Raw genomic sequence first — 18,748 nt, 5'->3', positions numbered from 1 at the left:
CCTTCAACCATCGGTGAGAAAAAAAAAAGTATTCTATTCCCATCCCCCTTCTCTCATGGTGGTCCTGTGGGTTTGGTCCGATATATTAGTGCATGGCCAAAAGCTTGTGGCTCCTCCCGACTCCCTAATTCCATTATTTTGTGAATGCATTAAATTTGATTTGATTGGTTTTGATGCTGCTAGAATTTTCAATTCTGGAACATTGTATTGGAAAATAGTCCAATTCTTACTCCCTCCATTTTTTTATTTGTCATAAATACATATTTTTTTTATGATATTTTTTAACATCAAAAAGCATTTACTATTTTTTTTTCAAAAATTATTTTTAATACTCTATACAATTCTCTCCTTGGAATTAAACATGAAAGAGAAATGCGAAAATATAAATTATGGGTAATTTTAGAAAGATAACTAATTCTTTATAAAATTTTGTGAAATAACTAAATTTTTGGAATGCGAGATTCAATTAACCACGACAGATAAAAAGGAATGTAGGGAGTAACTTTTAGCTTGAGAGAGAAAAAACTAGGTATAATCACTGAAAATAGTCCCATGACTTTTTCTCTTTTCTCGACTGCTCTCTCTCGAAATGTCACTAGTCCTCTCTTTTGAAAAGTGTCAGCAGTTAAAAATGCTCCGTCGGGTCCCTCTACTTTTAAAAATGTGCCCACTTAGAGGGACTAAGTGGGCACATTCTAAAAGTAGAGGGACTCATTTGAGAGCATTTCTTTAACTAAGTGAGCACATTTTCAAAGTAGAGGATGGCCAGGAGCGTTCTCGAGTAGAGGGACCAAAGGGAAGAGAGAGAAAAGTCAGTGGGACCAACTAGGGTATTATACCAAAAAAACTACTATATTGTTATTATAGGAGTAGTAATTGTTATGTAATCTATGTAAAGTTACTTTTATCGATTTTTGAATTAAAAAAATATTATGTATCTCACTTATGTTGTTAATCCATTTGTTTTTTTAAAAAAATAATGACAACGTTATAATTAATTGTTTTTTGTCAAGATGAGCGGTTAGGCTACGCTAAAAAAACAGTCTGTAAGTTTCGATGAGAACAGTGGGGATGAATGCTGAAACCACCCACATATAACTATTACTCACGTTAATTAATATAATTTATTGTTGTAAACTTAGTAGTTTGAAGTGGGAAATTGCTCATACCTTTTTTTCCTTGAACGCCGGTTATATCATGATATTAGAAAATTAAGAGAGTATTTGAAGCAAGTGTTGTATTACTTCTCAAGGAAAGCAATGGCATGAACACTTAATTAATATCATGTAACAATAACACAACTTTTCAATAAATTGGTTCTCTTCTTACAAATCACAAAACATATATTTTTAAAAAATTAAACTAATGATAAAATAATAAATAAAATTAAAAAAATAATAAATATTTTATAAATAAATAAAGCTTAAATAATTATAAAATATTGTATAAAAAAACTTCGGAGGTATAAAGTCCCAAAATCATTAGGAAATTTATTTCATTACATATTGTCATTGCTTTGTCAGATCAATAAATTGAGGGTGTCACACAACAATAATTGGACTAATCCTTATAAGCAAGCACCGAACCTGGATTCCAATGAGTTAGACTTCTTGGTTGTATCATATTATCCTTTGAGTGTATTTGATACAAATAAAATGAAAGACAACACAACATAAACTCTCTTTTGTTTTGTTTGATTTACAAATAGGCTTAGAGTTCAATATAAAAAATTGTTTGAGTCGATAAGAAGGAGAAAGAGGACTGAACACTGTTCCATGAAATATTACCAAGATTATCACTAACTGTTGGGTCCATCCCATTTGTTGGGTTGGATGAATAATTGGGCTCCTAGTCCATGAAGAAAAAAAAAAGAAGCTAGGTCAATAGTGGAGAAGATGAAGGGCAAGGAGGTAATTTCACAGGGTGAAATTCTCTAATTCTCGGGGAATGAGAGGAGGCCATCTTTAGGAGTGGTGTTCATCCTTGAAAAAGAGAGAGAAAGAGAGGAAAAAGGGGAGAAAAGGAATAGAGGAAGCTAGGGTAAGGAGATTGGATGGCCAAATATCACCGAATCTCACTTAAACTCCGGGAGGAGACTCCTTGCAAGAAGCACTACCTATTGATTAGGTTTGATCCTTCCTTTTACCCCCTACTTGTTGTTTATTAGCCATCTTGATGATGATGATGATGTTTGTCAATGAGAACTCCTCTCTTATGAATGTCTTCGCCTATGTGCATTTAACCTCTAGTTAGCTAGAGAACATCCATTGTAACTCATTATTGACCTAGTGGATGCATGTTTAAGAGACTCTAAGGAGTCCCGTGTTTTTCCCCACGATTTGTAGGGTTTCGACACTAAAAATCGTTGTCTTGAATCATTGTATGCTTGTTCATCTCATTCTAACAAGAATTAAGGGGTTTGATAGTGTTTTGAGCTTGTTTTGAAGCTTTGGAAACTTGTAGATACTTAGGAAGACCTTTTGAAGCCTCAAGGAATTTGTTCAAGGCTTTTTGCAGTTTATGCGGGCTATATACGCCCAGCACAAGGTCGCCAGTGAGGTTCGCGAGCGTTTTGCGGCCGCATGAGCCCCGCACATGAATAGTAATTACTACAGTAGTAAGGCTCACGGGCAAGCTTACGCTCGCATACTGGCCGTACAGGATAGGCAGTGAGGTTCACGGGCCAGTGTGCGCCCGCAGACAAGGCACACGTGAACAGTAACATTGCTACAGTACCAGTAATTCCCGCAGTTTTTCACTGCTCCAAAAACCTGAAAACCGCAACACTAACAAGTGCACTATAAGCCATCAACGACCAAGTGGTCTATTGGTAGTTGAATCCCCAATAGAACCTTTCACAAGTGATGAGAGTTCGAATTTTGGGTAAGGGCACATTTCTGGGAGTGTGAGTAATGGTTGTGTGTGGGTGGTTCCAGCGTCCATGTGTGCATTGGCCACGCTTCTACTTACTCCGCTGAGATTTGTGCATGCCTTGCCTTTCTTAACGGCTAGATCGCTCATTTTGGGGAAAAAAAACAAATGCACTGTAGGTCGTAGAAGAGAGAAATATCAGCATGACATTCATATATAGACTGCGTTAGTTTGTTTTAATCTTTGTGGTTTAAAAAAATCACTAAGGGAGATGAAACAAGGGTTGGATTTGGTTTCCTCGCAGGGGAAGCAGAGAATTTTCACTACTATTTTGCTGGGGTTTTTTTTGAAATAATATTTTGCTGGGGTTTTGAAAAGAAAAATGGACTAAAAACATAAGTTTAGGCTTTTTTTTTATTATTTTTTTTTCAATTTCCATCACTCAATTGAAAGTGGTGAAGCAGGACGTACAAAAAAGACTTCTGACTACGTTTACTCGACAAAGACCAACAACATTCCAGCACTGAAACTTAAAAGCACGCATATAAAGGATGGACAAGGATTCCTATCTGAGTGTCCTCATGAATGAAGAAGGATCAGGAGGCACAGGAACATCAACAGAGCCTTTAAGCATCTGTGTTACCTTCTCCATTGAAGGTCTCAATGATGGGTCTTCTTGTATACACCAAATGGCCACCCTTACAAATTTCTCCACTCTTCTCATGTCCATCATGGCTTCTATATCACTTTCCACCAAAAGATCCAGCTCGCCATTTCTATAACAATCACAAGCCCAGTAAACCAACACTGCTCTCTCCTGATCAAACCCCAATTCTAGTTCCAAGTTTTTTCTGCAGCAAATGATCTCCAGCATCAAAACTCCATAACTATAAACATCCACCTTTGTCGTCACCAGTGTGTTCTTGAACCATTCCGGTGCAACATACCCTTTGGTCCCTCGAATTCCAGTGTTCGTTCTTGTTTGATCCACCAACAGAAGCTTTGCCAATCCGAAATCCGATATCCTTGCCACAAAATGGTCGTCCAAGAGTATGTTTTGGCTTTTGATGTCACAGTGAATGATTGGAGAAACACATTCTTCATGCAGATAGAGTAGGCCTTTGGCGACATCATAGATGATGTTCACTCTCTTGTTCCACTCCAGTTTCTCTTCGCCGAAGAGGAAGCTCGTCAATGAACCATTGCTCATGAATTCATACACTAACATCCTGTTTTCCGCTTCTTTGCAGATACCAATCAATCGCACCAAATTTTTGTGGTGTGTTTGCCCAATTGATCTCACTTCCGACGTAAATTCCTTCTCTGCGTCTTTCAACAGCTTGTCCAGTTTCTTCACTGCAATGAAGATCCTATCCTCCCTTTGCAATACCCCCTTATAAACAGTGCCAAATGCCCCTCTCCCAAGTTCTTCATTGAAGCCATTTGTGGCCTCATGTAATTGTTTGTATGTAAAAGAATGAAGGTTAGACCCTCCTACACCGGCCAACGTCTCTGGATGGAATTGGTTCTGCTTTCTTTTTCTGGAAGAGTAGAAGGCCACCATCAAAGTATAAGCAAGTAGAAACAAGTTGATCAACACCGAGCCACCGAGAAGTGTAGAGCCAACAACCACCATAGCCTTTGAACAGTATTCTTTCTTAATTTTTTCATCGTGTTCAGCCGGTTGTTCGTCCCTTGAAGTTGAACCATCCTTTGCTACTTTGATAAAAGCATTTGCTGTGCTATCGGTCCTGCCATTAGAAAGTGGCAGCCTCTTCTTCCAGCACTCGACATTCCTAAATATCGCCACAGCACAGAGACAATCTTTTAAACAGAACTCCCTGCACTCCTCTTCACTGGCATTTGTGTAATGTTCATAGTCTGATCTCGGCCAATCGGTGTTTGTCATCGCCACGAGTTGAAACCGTGCTGTATCATCTACATCGCAACGCTGGGTATCGAAGTCTGGTGAGCAGCCACTGTACTGGTTACGAGAGTCAATGAACGAGTAGTTAGAAGGGCATTTGCAAGTAGTTAACTGATCACTCTCGACATCCGTTTGGCAGAAGCTATTGTAACCACAAACACCGCTGCCATAGTAGTCATCAGGGATAGGCCTCAAACAGATATTGGTATCACGGGGCACACGGTCTGCAATATTCCACTTCTGCTGCCAACCTCCAGTATTGTCCTTTGGGTATTTATAATGCCTAAACACACCGTCGACATCCAACGTCCCCTTCTGATAGAACTTGGACAACGACGATGAGTCTAGGTTAGCTGTGGTTACGTTGAGATGAGTGTTATTAGTGAGATCAAAATAGACATAGCCGGAGCGGTCGAAGACGAGCTGAGTTCCATCGACTGCTTGATCAGATGACCAGTAAGGCTCGTATAGGGTATCCTTGGGAATGGCTACTTGGGATAGGCTGAGCTTGCCGTCTTTCTGATAAAGTCTAAACCGGCCGGTGGAGAAGTCAGTGTTGGAGAGACGTGACTGGAGGAAGATATTGGAAGTAAGGACTTGAGTTGGGAGTATGGTGTCAGTCGGGTGGTCAAAGCTCTGCCAAGCGGGGTCGTCAGAGTTTGCGTCGACTAGGATTAAGTTGCCGGTGTCGAGCATGGCGGCATGGGAGCCAGCGCCTGAGGCTAAGGAGAAGATGGTGGTTCCGTTGGGACTTGTCAATAAGAGTGTGCCATTGGGGGTGAGGTTGAGCTCCGAGCCTGCTGGTGCTGGATTGTTGCCATTGGCCGTCCAGACTATAGTTTTGTCTACAGTCTTGGCGAACCAAATGGCCAGGAGGAAGAGATTTGTGGTGGTGTTATCGTTGGATGGTAGGGGAGTGAAGCCAAAAGAGAAGTCACCGGAGGGGGACATGACGCTGGTGGTGGTGCCGGAAGTGGTGAGTGTGGTGTCCGAGCTTATGTTTTGAGCTCTTGTTTGTTTTGATAAACTAATGATAAGGAGTAGCAGTTGCGGTATTATGAGGAGGAGAGATGCAGGTTGTATTGTTTTCATGTTTTCTTTCTTCGAAATACAAAGGTTGTTGATGAGGGGATGATGGGCCGTGGATTGAAGAAAGGAGATGGTTTTTTAAAGCTGTTAAATGGTTTGAGTCTTCAGGTCAAGCGTCAATAGGTCTCTTTTGGACGGGCCCACAGCAATGAATGAAAAATGAGATGTTTGAAAAGATCAAAATCCTTTACTATATTGGTGTGAAGGTGTGAGTTTCATTCAAATAAAAAACTTTTCATTATCTGATAGTAGTCCTCATATATATATATATATATATATATATATATTTTAGTTTGAACAGACCTATGTCTTCATAATATGGTAGTTTTTATCAATCCAGTTTTTATCAATCCAGCTTGCTATCTTTTCACTCTGTTTTTTTACTTATGTTTTTTATTTTGTTCTGTTCACTGTTTATCTTATCCTGGTGAGAACTTTAATCTATTTTTTATTTTGTCTTGTTTTATGTTTTTCCTTCTTTGTGTTTTTTATGTAATTTTTTTTATTTTTAATAAACTTATGATTTATTTAATTTATTAAAAAAAATAAAATAACTTTTGATCCAAATTTGTACGCGTTTTGCTTTGCTGTTTTCCAGGTGGAATCAAGTTGTTGTAGTTGATTTGGTCTCCATGCCTCCAGTTTCTCCGCGAGGTTGATGTATTTGTGTTTGTAAAAATTGTCAGTCTAACTGTACTCTTCAAAAAAAGTTTTTACAATTCATCTCTTATATGATAGATACACCAATTAATAACCAACAACATTATTGAAACTATACTTTTTTGTAAAATTATGCGGAGATATATATATATATATATATATATCACTGGAAGACTCATTGATTGAAATACTTCAGCGTACTATTCAGAACAGTTGTGTTACTACTGCTTGAATATTTCAGTGAGATTTCAAAAAGAATGAGGGGAAAACTTTATGATTAAACACTAATGGGGTGGTTAGCAGATCATAAGTACTTTATTTTCAACCAAACAATTTGAGACAAGTTATAGACATTTTTTTTTTTTGAAATAAATGTGGATAAACCACATCTTTATTGAATAAAAAGAGACAGTGAACATAAAAAAAATCCCTCACCAGAAGTGAGGAGAGGAACTAAAATAGACATATCTTTATATAAAATTAATTTTTAGAATTAATTTAATGGAGTTAATACTTGTTTATTTATTTACTTTTCTTGATATTAATAAAGATTAGTTATTATTTAGAAAATGAAAATTTTTAATTTTGAAAAATATTTAGCTTTTATTAATATTAATTATTAAGTCAAATTTTGTAATTAAAATAAAATATTTAGTTGTTAGTTTTTTCTCATACCATCTCATTTTGTATTTTGTTGTTGTTTTTATCCATTTTTTTTGATGAATTTCGTTACTTATTTTCTATTTTACAGTTGTGTGTAATCCTTTTTGTTGTTATTCTCTCTCTCTATATATATATTTTTTTAAATGTAAACAGTTTATTTATTTATTTTTTTTAAAAAATCTCTCTCCAACACAATATTTGCTAAATATTCCCTTAATCCCACAATTTTCTTTTTTATTTTTTCATAAACAATTTTACATATTTGAAATTGGGGGAAGGTGGACATCAAGCAAGCCATGTATTGTGCTTGCTAGGCTAGCATGACCCTGTGGGCCCCACTTTATTTTGTTTAAATTCTAATATTAAATTCAGCGGTTAGGTTTAAATTTATTTTTTTTTATGTTTCAATTATTATTTTTAAACCCTATTCACCTCTTCGCATCTTTCTGTCTTAGTTTTGTTATTTAAGAAAAGTTAAATCTAGCTAGCATTTTTCTTTGTTTAAGTATGGTATCAGAGATGATGAAGAGGGAAGGGTCTTGCCGTCAAGGTTTGGTTTCCCTATTATTGTTGAGGTAAAGATATAAATCTTTAATTTGTTTCGATTATTCAGAAATTTTGTGGTTGATATTATGAGATTAGAATGTTCTGGCCTTGAATCAATTTTAGTATAATAGCTTGATTGAAAATTTGAGAATTCTTATTTAGCGATTTAAAAAAAATGAGATGTTGTCGCCATAAGTGAGAAAGAATCCTCTGATTCTAAGTTTTGTTGTTGGAGTATTTGATCCAGTACTTTATTGAAGCATATTTAGGGCTTGAAGCATATCTAAGGCATGATTGATTGGAATCTTGAATCCTTGGTTGATGGTGGTGATTATCCCTTTTGATATGGTCCTTGACAAAATTTACAATTGAAGATGCCATTGATATATGGGTTTGTGGATATAAAATTGAGAATGCATAAGTCTATAGTGAAGACAATGAATTCTTGAGGTTTTCTTGAAGAGCTTTTCTTTGGGATGTGATTTTTCATAGAAATTGGATGGCTATAAGGTCGATAGGTTTCAGAAATTTATCTTATAGCATAGCAAAGATATCTATTTAATTTGGGAGATCTAGAGACATAATTTGGAAGATATCACAATACGTAAATTGGAGCTATTGATCTTGTCTAGCTGACTACCAAATTTCAGAATTTGTGCATAAGTATCCTGTAAATTATAGGCTTTAAACGCAGGTGACAGAGACATGATTTTTGTGCAACTTTGAGAAATTATTATTAGAAAAGCCATGTCTGAAATTGCTGGTTTGCAAATTTATGATTTTTAATAGTGATCTCTTAAATTTTGTAGATCTCAAATTATTGTGAAATTTGGATATGTTATGGATGTAGATGTCCAGCTTTCTCAGAAGATTGAAATTTCTAATTTGGGTTAGAATTCGCAAAGTTATGTTGATTTCAATCTTAAGGATTGTAGGGAACTTGGTTATTAGTCTTGACTATTGTAGCTTCGTTAGTGTCTTGAAAATGTTTTTGCATTCATGTGAGTTTTAGAATTTGTTGTGTCTGTAATTCTGATAGCTTATTCCCAAATATAGGGCTTTCCTAGAAAACTCGATTAGTATGAATTCAAAATCTGGCCATTAGACAGGTAAGTATCCCACATATAAATCCTATTATATGTATATATTGGAAAATTCTAGTTTTCCGAACTTCTAGAATTTTTGAGAAAAATACTGATTATTTCAAGTATATTTTGAATTACTTTTTTAGTTATTATTTGCAATTCATATGTAAGTATTTAGGTTTAGAAATGAATTGGAATTATTTTCTTTCTGAAAAAGGAGCATCAAATATTTGTATTCTGTTTTGATAAATATTTGGACATAACGTATTTTGATATAGCAACTTGTAGTCTCCAACTAACTTTGCAATAACACTGTCATTAGGGGTTAAACATTGATCGTGTCGACATGTACCTGTGAAATAAAAACTTTAGTTTCCTACAGCTTTCCGTTGGTGAAGAATAACGGCCTCTGATAATTCTGGCTCTGAGCACTAAGTGTAAAAATATGACCTTTGATAATTTTGTCTTGGGTCATTGAGGGTAAATATATGAATTCTGTTATTTTGTTTTAGCAATAGTTGTTTGGAGGACCTATATGCTCAGTTTTTGACATCTGTGTTTATTTGAAATAAATTTGATTTATGATTTTTTATTTTGATAAATTTTGTTTTTTTTTGTAAATGATCCCTATATTTTTAGTGCATACTTACTGGGTTGTCAAGCTCATAAATTTTGTTATAAATTTTCTCAGATCATGAGTATACTTGTGATGAATAGCTTAGCGGGAATCGTTGAGCGAGCATCATTGTAGTAGCAGTCAAGAAAGACTAAGATTTGTATTCTATTTATTTTTGTACTCTAGCACCTTAGTGTTTTGATCTAGCTTGTTATGAAGCTTTAGTTTTTTTTTTTAACTTTGTAAATTTCTAATAGTAACTTTTGAAATTACAGTTCTGTTAGATTGTATGTTTGTCTTGAAATAGGTTTTGAGCCTTGCATGCCTGTTGTGTTATGCACTATAGGTGTGCGGTCATTTGTTGGCGCACCTGGTCCAGTGAGCTGAGTTTAGGGTGTGACAGACCCTGCTTCTCCATGTTAGGTCAACACATCCCACCTACTCTAGGTTGTTGGCCCAACAAGAGTCTAGCCATTCTATTTAATTTTAAAACTTTATTTAAAAAATCTAAAATAAAAAAATAAAAAAAACATTTTTTAATTTTAAAATAATTATGTATCTAAAATAGTATAAATTTTTACAAGGACAAAATATCTCAAAATTATATATATATATATATATATATATTAGTGGGATTCTCTTGGCGTAGAAGAGCACCGTGTCTTGCGCTCTCCTTATATTGCCATAAAAGAATTCATCAATGGTATTGTTTATAGATACATTTTTCTTTTTTTCTTTTTTTTTAAGAAAAAAAGGTTTTATCTTTGTTTGGATTATGGTTTGTAGGACGTACAAAAAAAGACTTTTGACTACGTTTACTCGACAAAGACCAACAACATTCCAGCACTGAAACTTAAAAGCAAGCATATAAAGGATGGACAAGGATTCCTATCTGAGTGGCTTCATGAATGAAGAAGGATCAGGAGGCACAGGAACATCAACAGAGCCTTTAAGCATCTGTGTTACCTTCTCCATTGAAGGTCTCAATGATGGGTCTTCTTGTATACACCAAATGGCCACCCTTACAAATTTCTCCACTCTTCTCATGTCCATCATGGCTTCTATATCACTTTCCACCAAAAAGATCTAGCACCGCCATTTCTATAACAATCACAAGCCCAAGAAACCAACACCGCTTCTCCCCGATCAAACCCCAATTCTAGTTCCTAGTTTTTTTCTCGCAGAAGAAATGATCTCCAACATCAAAACTCCATAACTATAAACATCCACCTTTGTCGTCACCGGTGTGTTCTTGAACCATTCCGGTGCAACATACCCTTTGGTCCCTCGAATTCCAGTGTTCGTTCTTGTTTGATCCGTCAACAGAAGCTTTGCCAATCCGAAATCCGATATCCTTGCCACAAAATGGTCGTCCAAGACTATGTTTTGGCTTTTGATGTCACAGTGAATGATTGGAGAAACACATTCTTCATGCAGATAGAGTAGGCCTTTGGCGACATCATAGATGATGTTCACTCTCTTGTTCCACTCCAGTTTCTCTTCGCCGAAGAGGAAGCTCTCCAATGAACCATTGCTCATGAATTCATACACTAACATCCTGTTTTCCCCTTCGTTGCAGAAACCAATCAATCGCACCAAATTTTTGTGGTGTGTTTGCCCAATTGATCTCACTTCCGCCGTGAATTCCTTCTCTGTGTCTTTCAACAGATTGTCCAGTTTCTTCACTGCAATGAAGATCCTATCCTCCCTTTGCAATACCCCATTATAAATAGTGCCAAATGCCTCTCTCCAAAGTTCTTCATTGAAGCCATTTGTGGCCTCATGTAATTGTTTGTATGTAAAAGAATGAAGGTTAGACCCTCCTACACCGGCCAACGTTGTTGGTTTGTAATCCATACAAGGTTCTCCTCGGTTGGGTCGCTTTACATCGTTGTTACATCGGGACCCTATGAGTGATGGACGACTTGGATTTAACCCATTGAGGCGGCGTGACATCTCTCGCCACTATCTCGCATGGAGATTGGTGATGCCGGCATGTGAGAAGACTTTGCTTTTTATATCCCTGTATCTTCTATCGAGACCCGCTTTATTCGTGTCTTTTCATTAGTACTTTGATCGAGTTAAGTTTAGCTTTAGTTTTCTTCCTTTATCGTCGTAATATATTAGTAGTAGCTGGTCTTTTGTTTTTTATATATGCTATGAAAAAGGGAATTGTGAGTGTGCTTAGCTCTCCCCTTTTATTTGTGTAACCTTGCTCTTCTGTAAAAGTCTTTTACAGTGTGTGAAGATTGTTGTATTCGGGGTGATCAACTTTGTTCACGGAACTTGGGATTGCGGAGATCCCTTGGTTCGATCTCAACAAACGTCTCTGGATGGAATTGGTTCTGCTTTCTTTTTCTGGAGAAGTAGAAGGCCACCATCAAAGTATAAGAAAGTAGAAACAAGTTGATCAACACCGAGCCACCGAGAAGTGAAGAGCCAACAACCACCATAGCCTTTGAACAGTAATATTCTTTCTTAATTTTTTCATCATGTTCAGCCGGTTGTTCTTCTTCCCTTGAAGTTGAACCATCCTTTGCTACTTTGATAAAAGCATTTGCTGTGCTATCCGTCCTGCCATTAGATAGTGGTAGGCTCTTCTTCCTACAGTCCGCATTCCTAAATATCGCCACAGCACTGAGGCAATCTTTTAAACAGAACTCCCTGCACTCCTCTTCACTGGCATCTGTATAATGCTCATAGTCTGATCTCGGCCAATCGATGTTCGTCATCACCACGAGCTGAAACCGTGATGTATCATCTACATCGCAACGCTGTGTAGCGAAGTCTGGTGAGCAGCCACTGTACTGGTCACGGGGATCAATGAATGAGTAGTTAGAAGGGCATTTGCAAGTAGTTAACTGATTACTCTCCACATCCGTTTGGTAGAAGCTATTGTAACCACAAACACCGCTGCCATAGTAGTCATTAGGGATCCTCAAACAGATATTGATATCACGGGGTGTTAAATATTGACTTGATATCCTTGTGATGAAGCCAAAATCTTGATCTCTTTTAATCCAACGGTCTAGATTGCTCTATTGTTTATATAGGGTTATGTTTGTTGGGTGTTGTGTAATGAGAGAAAAGAGAGAAAGATAGAGAGGGTGAGTTCTCTTGTATTTGGAGAGTGAAAAGAGTGGTGTAGAGGAGAGCTCTTGTTCTTGCTTGATCTCATTAAAGCAAGGTAAGACCCTTGTTTTTGAGGTAAGGCTAGTTCTTAGAGCTTGGTAATCCTCTTGTGGTTTTATGCCTATTTTTTATACTCTTGTACTCTTGTTATCCCCCATGATATAGTAAAGCATTGTTCTCCCGTGGATGTAGGCTTGTTCTTAGCCGAACCACGTTAAATTGGTGTCTCTTATTTTATTCTTGTGAGATTGGTTGTATGTTATCCTTGCATTGCCCATTCATTTTGTGATTGCTAGGTATTGTGATATTGCACACCAAGTGTTCGACGAATTGCCACACTAGTTTCGCGCTTCCTCACACGCAACAATTGGTATCCGAGCGTCGTTCTAGGATTGTGGAGGTTGTCTAAGCTTGCAATTGAAAGAATTGGGGCTTGTATTGGTGGTGATTCGATTTCATAGCAATGGATAAGGCAATGGAGTTTGAAAAGCTCAAGGAGGACAATTGGCCAATATGGAAGATAATGATGGAGGATCACCTTGTCTATAAGGAGTTGGATCTACCACTATTGGGGAATGATGTTAAACCCTCATCTATGAGTGATGAACAATGGAAGGTTCTTGATCGAAAATGCTTGTCGGTGATAAGGACATGTATTTCGCCATCCATCTTGTTTGATGTTTATTAATGTAAGACCGCTCATGAACTTTGGAGTACTTTGGAGCAATCTTTTGAGCAACCATCGGGTACCAATAAGATGCATGCCATGAAGAGGTTATTTCTTTTGAAAATGAAGGATGGTGTCACGGTGCGAAAGCATGTGAATGAGTTTAACTCTATTGTGGCACAATTAAAGGCTCTAAAGGTAAATCTTGATAAAGAGGTCTTATGCTTGCTACTTTTGAGCTCTTTGCCTCGAAGTTGGGATACTCTTGTTACTACCGTGGCAAATACAATGGGGAACAAATTCAAGTTGAATGATGTTGTTTCTTCATTGAGTAGTGAGGAGACTAGAAGGGCTTCTTCACAAATGTCTAGTGACTCAAGTCAAGCACTAGCGGCCGGTGAAAGAGGAAGGTCTCAACAAAGGGATGATGTTTTGGCTAGTAAGGGCAAGTCACAAGCAAAGGGAAGATCAAAATCACGGGGCCGGGTTGTTACTTGTTGGTATTGCAAGAAACAAGGTCATGTGAGGAATGATTGTAATCTTTTGAAGAGCAAGCGAAAGGGGAAACAAGTTGATGGTGAAGCAAGCATAGCATCTCAAAGTGATGATGGAGTCACATTAAGCATTGCTTGTATGGTATCTTCTTCCATAGATACTTGGGTGTTGGACTCCGGTGCTTCATTTCACATATACCCGGATCGATCATTTTTCTCCACTTATAAAGAGGTTGATTGTGGTAATGTCTACCTCGGCAATGATCGTGCTTGTAAAATTTTGGGCATTGGTGATGTGGTTATTAAGCAAGCAAATGGGAATGAGCATACATTGACTAATGTGAGGCATGTTCCCGAGATAACAAAGAATCTCATTTCGGCGGGGCAACTTGATGAGGCCGGTTATGTGGTTACTTTTGGCAATGGATCGTGGAAAATCTCCAAGGGTTGTATGACGGTATTGAAGGGGCAAAAGGATGGAAGCTTATATACTTTTCTTGGTTCACCTCAAAGATGTATGTCGGCAAGTGGACATGATGATGTGCATGTTTGGCATAGTCGGCTTGGACATCTTAGTGAGCATGGAATGAAGGTATTGCAAGATAAAAAGCTTATTCCTTTATTTGAGAATTCATCTCTTGAATTATGTGTGCATTGCATCATGGGTAAGCAACATAGAGTAAATTTTAAGAGGCATGAATCTCATGGAAAGTTGAAGGCATTGGAGTTGGTTTATTCCGATGTTTGTGACCCTATGAATGTCAAGTCTCTTGGTGGTGCTTCTTATTTTGTTACTTTCATGGATGATTATTCTAGAAAGTGTTGGCTTTATCCATTAGCATCCAAGGATCAAGTTTTTGAAACTTTCAAGAAGTTCAAGGCCCGTGTTGAGAAAGAAAGTGAAAGGTTTATAAAATTCTTGCAAACCGACAATGGTGGAGAATTTTGCTCTAGTGCTTTTGATGGTTTTTGTGCGGATAGTGGCATCAAGAGAGTGAAGACGGTTCCTTACACCGCACAACAAAAATGGTGTTATTGAAAGAATGAATAGGACCATTGTGGAAAGGGTAAGAAGTATGTTGTCTCACTCCGGTCTTCCTAAGTTCTTTTTGGGCGTAAGCGGCAACACGGGACGGTATACCTCATCAATAGATCACCAAGTGCTCCATTGGATGGTGATGTTCGGAAATTGTTTGGAGTGGTAAGAAAAATCTCTTATAATCATTTAAGAGTTTTTTGGTTGTGAAGCTTATATGCATGTGCCTTCCGAAAAGAGAAGTAAGCTTGATTTGAAATCAAGGAGATGTGCTTTCCTTGGTTATGGTGGTGATGATAGAGGTTATAGGTTATGGGATCCAATTGAAAGGAAGACAATTAGAAGTCGTGATGTCATATTTCATGAGAATGTGATGTTTAAAGAAAGCCATCATGAAGAGCAAAAGGATGAGAAACTTGTTCGCATGCAAGTTGACTCATGTGTTCCTCCTCGGCAAGTAGAAGAAATTCATTCTCAAGATCATGATGATGGAGGTGGCCATGGTGATGTTGGTGGCCATGATGACAGCATGGAGGTGATTGAGCAAGAAGATGCTCATGTTAACGAGGAAGAACAAGAATTTGAGTCTCCACAAATTTTGAAGAGATCTACAAGGACTCCTAAACCCATCCAAAGGTATTCTCCATCCTTGTATTATGTGATAAGTGCTTGAGTGAACATGTTTTTATGCATGTTTTACATACATTGAGTGTGTGCCTTGATCAATTTTTGTTGTTTGCTGGTGTTTTCATGAGTGTGTGCCTTGATCAATTTTTGTTGTTTGCTGGTGTTTTCATGAAATTTTTCGGTGATATGCATTATTTTTCGTGTGTATGACATGGTTTAGGGTGTTTCCAATGTTAAATGTTGAAAAGTTGGTGTCATTTTGGAGTTTTAGACCCTTAGTGGACTGTCTGCAAAAATTCTGCAGCCCACGCGGCCGCGTGGAATTTCCACGCGGTCGTGTACAGTACCCACGCGGGGGAGTGGCAAATCCACACCCCCATGAGCCTATAAGAACGTAAATGGGCACTATTCATCATCTTCCATTTTTAAAGAACCCTTTCATCTTCCACTTTTTCACTCCTATAAAACTCAAGTTTTGATCTCTAAAACCATTTGTTTTCAATTCCTTAGGGGATTAGAAGTGATTTGCCGGAGTTTGCACCGATTTTTCTTCTCCAATTTGCTCCGGTAAGCTCTCACTTTCTCCCACCCTTTTCCATGTTCTTCAAGGTCATTTTCATGGAGTTTTTCATGGTATTTGTGTGCTATTTTTCATAGGGAAATCATGTTAGACACCTAATGAATGCTTGAGAATGATTTATGTGAGCGTAGGAGCCCAACTCCGCGAAATCGCCGAGTCGGGCGCCATGCGCGCGGCCTGCGCCCACGCGCTCGGTGGCCGGCCAGCGACTCGCAGGCCACGCGGACCGCGTGGCCCCTAGCCGAGACGCGCCCCCTAGCCCACGTGGCCGCTGCGCAGGCCTTGCCGCAGCTGGCAGCGCCACGGCGCCCAGCGTGCCCGAGCGGCAGCCGGCGTGCAATCACGGCTGTGCGCTCGCCCGACGCGGGCGCTGCGGCCACCGGCCGAGCTAGCACGCGCCCACGCGTGGGGTCGGGCAGAGGCCAAGTGGTCTCGCTTTTTCCTCCCCTCGGCCCCTCGCTGCAGCGAGTGCCCCTGCTTGTATCACATACATGCCGAACCGATGTTTTTACACGCTTTTCTTCGCAGATATGGCACAGCGGACCAAGAGATTGGCTCGAACGTCCCTGCGCCATGAGCGAGTCGACTCCACCACTGCGGTGGAATTCCTCGACCCGTTCATCGAAGAACGGTTCGAGCGTCTCGAATCTCAAGATTGGGACAGATCACGATTTATCGACCGGGACGCACTCAGAGGATATTGGTCTTGCTGAAGAGGTCAGAGAGCTAGTTAGTGTGGGAGGTTGGGACTGATTGCTTGCTATTTAGGAGCCCGTCAAACGAGATACCACCTTGGAGGTTCTTGCCTCGCTTTTCCTTCGATCGTGACGCTAGCTTGATACCCGCTTTTGACACGGAGGATGCCATTTGTTTCCCGAGCCTCGTCACCGCATGGGATGTCTTTCGACCCGCTCTCGATATATCTTGGGTTATACGATCAGGACTATACTGATACTATCGAGTACACACAGTTCCTCACCAATTACCCTTATGATATCACTCCGGGCCAGGTTTTTCATGATTTATGCGGCGCCCGTCAGTATTCTCCTGGCCAGTCAAAGGCCTCTTGCCTCACTCGACCGTGCGACGCAGTACATTCACGCGAGCTTCTCAGTCCGCAGTGATGTGGTCGGGAAAAATGGTACCGGGTTCACTCTCAGCAGACGGATCTTTTGTACCTCCACTCCATGGTCCATGGAGTCCCTCTCCCACCTAGGATATGTGGTCGCCGATTACTTTCGCCATCGGAGTGAGTACACTGCGGTTGGGAGCATTGTTCGCGGACCCCTACATCACCTCGTCTTATGTTCAAGATGGGGTCCGATTCAGCTGATATCCTCAGCGATGGCCAAAAATCTCGATCTCTTTTAATCCAATCCAGCCTGTGATCTGTCTATCGTTTATATAGGGTTATGTTTCGTTGGGTGTTGTAGTAACGAGAGAAAAGAGAGAAAAATAGAGAGGGTGAGTTCTCTTGTATTTGGAGAGTGAAAAGAGTGGTGTAGAGGAGAGCTCTTGTTCTTGCTTGAGTTGGGAGTATGGTGTCGATGGGGGCGGTCAAAGCTCGCTAGCCGGGGGTCGCCGGAGTTTGCATCGACTAGGATTAAGTTGCCGGTGTCGAGTATGGCGGCGTGAGAGCCAGGGCCTGAGACTAAGGAGAAGATGGTGGTTCCGCTGGGACTTGTCAATAAGAGTGTGCCATTGGGGGTGAGGTTGAGCTCCGAGCCTGCTGGTGCCGGACTGTTGCCATTGGCTGTCCAGACTATGGTTTTGTCTACAGTCTTGGCGAACCAAATGGCCAAGAGGAAGAGATTTGTGGTGGTGTTATCGTTGGATGGTAGGGGAGTGAAGCCAAAAGAGAAGTCACCGGAGGGGGAGATGACGCTGGTGGTGGTGCCGGAAGTGGTGAGGGTGGTGTCCGAGCTTATGTTCTGAGCTCTTGTTTGTTTTGATAAACTCATGATTAGGAGTAGCAGTTGCAGTACTATTATGAGGACATTGAGGAGAGATGCAGGTGGTATTGTTTTCATGTTTTCTTTCTTGGAATTGGAGATAGACGAGTGGATGATGGGCCGTGGATTGAAGAAAGGAAATGGTTTTTAAAAGTTGATGAGTGTTTTTGAGTCTTCAGGTCAAGCTTCAATAGGTATCTTTAGGACCGGTCAACAGCAATGAATGACTGAAGAATGGGATGCTTTTTTCTTTTTTCTTTTTTTTTTTTTTGAGGTAAAGAATGGGATGCTTTCCCATTACTTTATATTATTGGTGTCAAGGTGTGAGTTTCATCTAAATTTCTTTTATTTTTTTAATAAGCAATTTTACACACACACACACAGATATGTATATATACACAGCCCACCTACTCTAGGTTTTTGGCCCAACAAGAGTCTAGTCACTTACTCAGGTCAACACAGTCTAAAATATCTAAAAATTTATAAAAACCAAAAGAAAAAGAGAAAATAAATTATATGTAACTGAAAGTTTCAAACTATGTCTGATTGTTTTTTTCCAAGTACATTTTCATTTCCTTCACTTCAACTCATTTCATTAATTTATTTTATTTTTAAAACATGTATAATAATTATAAATTTTTATTTAATATTTTGTGTTTCAATGTAACATATTAAGTTTTTTTATTTAATATGCTTTTTTTCAATTTAATATTACGTATTTTCGCTTTAATATCCGACTTTTAATATTATGTATTTTTATTAAAAAAATTCATGATCATCGTTTTCAATATCAACTATTTATA

At 38.9% G+C, this 18,748-nt stretch overlaps 1 protein-coding gene and 1 pseudogene across 1 annotated transcript; both read right to left on the bottom strand.

The window, feature by feature from the left end:
• Positions 1 to 3,242: 3,242 nt before the first annotated feature.
• Positions 3,243 to 6,080, bottom strand: LOC120259825 (G-type lectin S-receptor-like serine/threonine-protein kinase LECRK3). Its single transcript, XM_039267272.1, has one exon. It carries the CDS (start codon positions 5,888 to 5,890, stop codon positions 3,437 to 3,439), a length of 2,454 nt encoding a protein of 817 aa, XP_039123206.1. The 5' UTR covers positions 5,891 to 6,080; the 3' UTR covers positions 3,243 to 3,436.
• A 4,265-nt stretch (positions 6,081 to 10,345) lies between these two features.
• LOC120260305 lies at positions 10,346 to 11,413 on the bottom strand (annotated as a pseudogene).
• Positions 11,414 to 18,748: the final 7,335 nt, after the last annotated feature.

Source organism: Dioscorea cayenensis, chromosome 5 (assembly GCF_009730915.1).
Source record: "Dioscorea cayenensis subsp. rotundata cultivar TDr96_F1 chromosome 5, TDr96_F1_v2_PseudoChromosome.rev07_lg8_w22 25.fasta, whole genome shotgun sequence".
Taxonomy (NCBI): Eukaryota; Viridiplantae; Streptophyta; class Magnoliopsida; order Dioscoreales; family Dioscoreaceae; genus Dioscorea; species Dioscorea cayenensis.
Note: the sequence above shows the minus strand (reverse complement) of the source record. Positions and strands in the feature narration are given on the sequence as shown.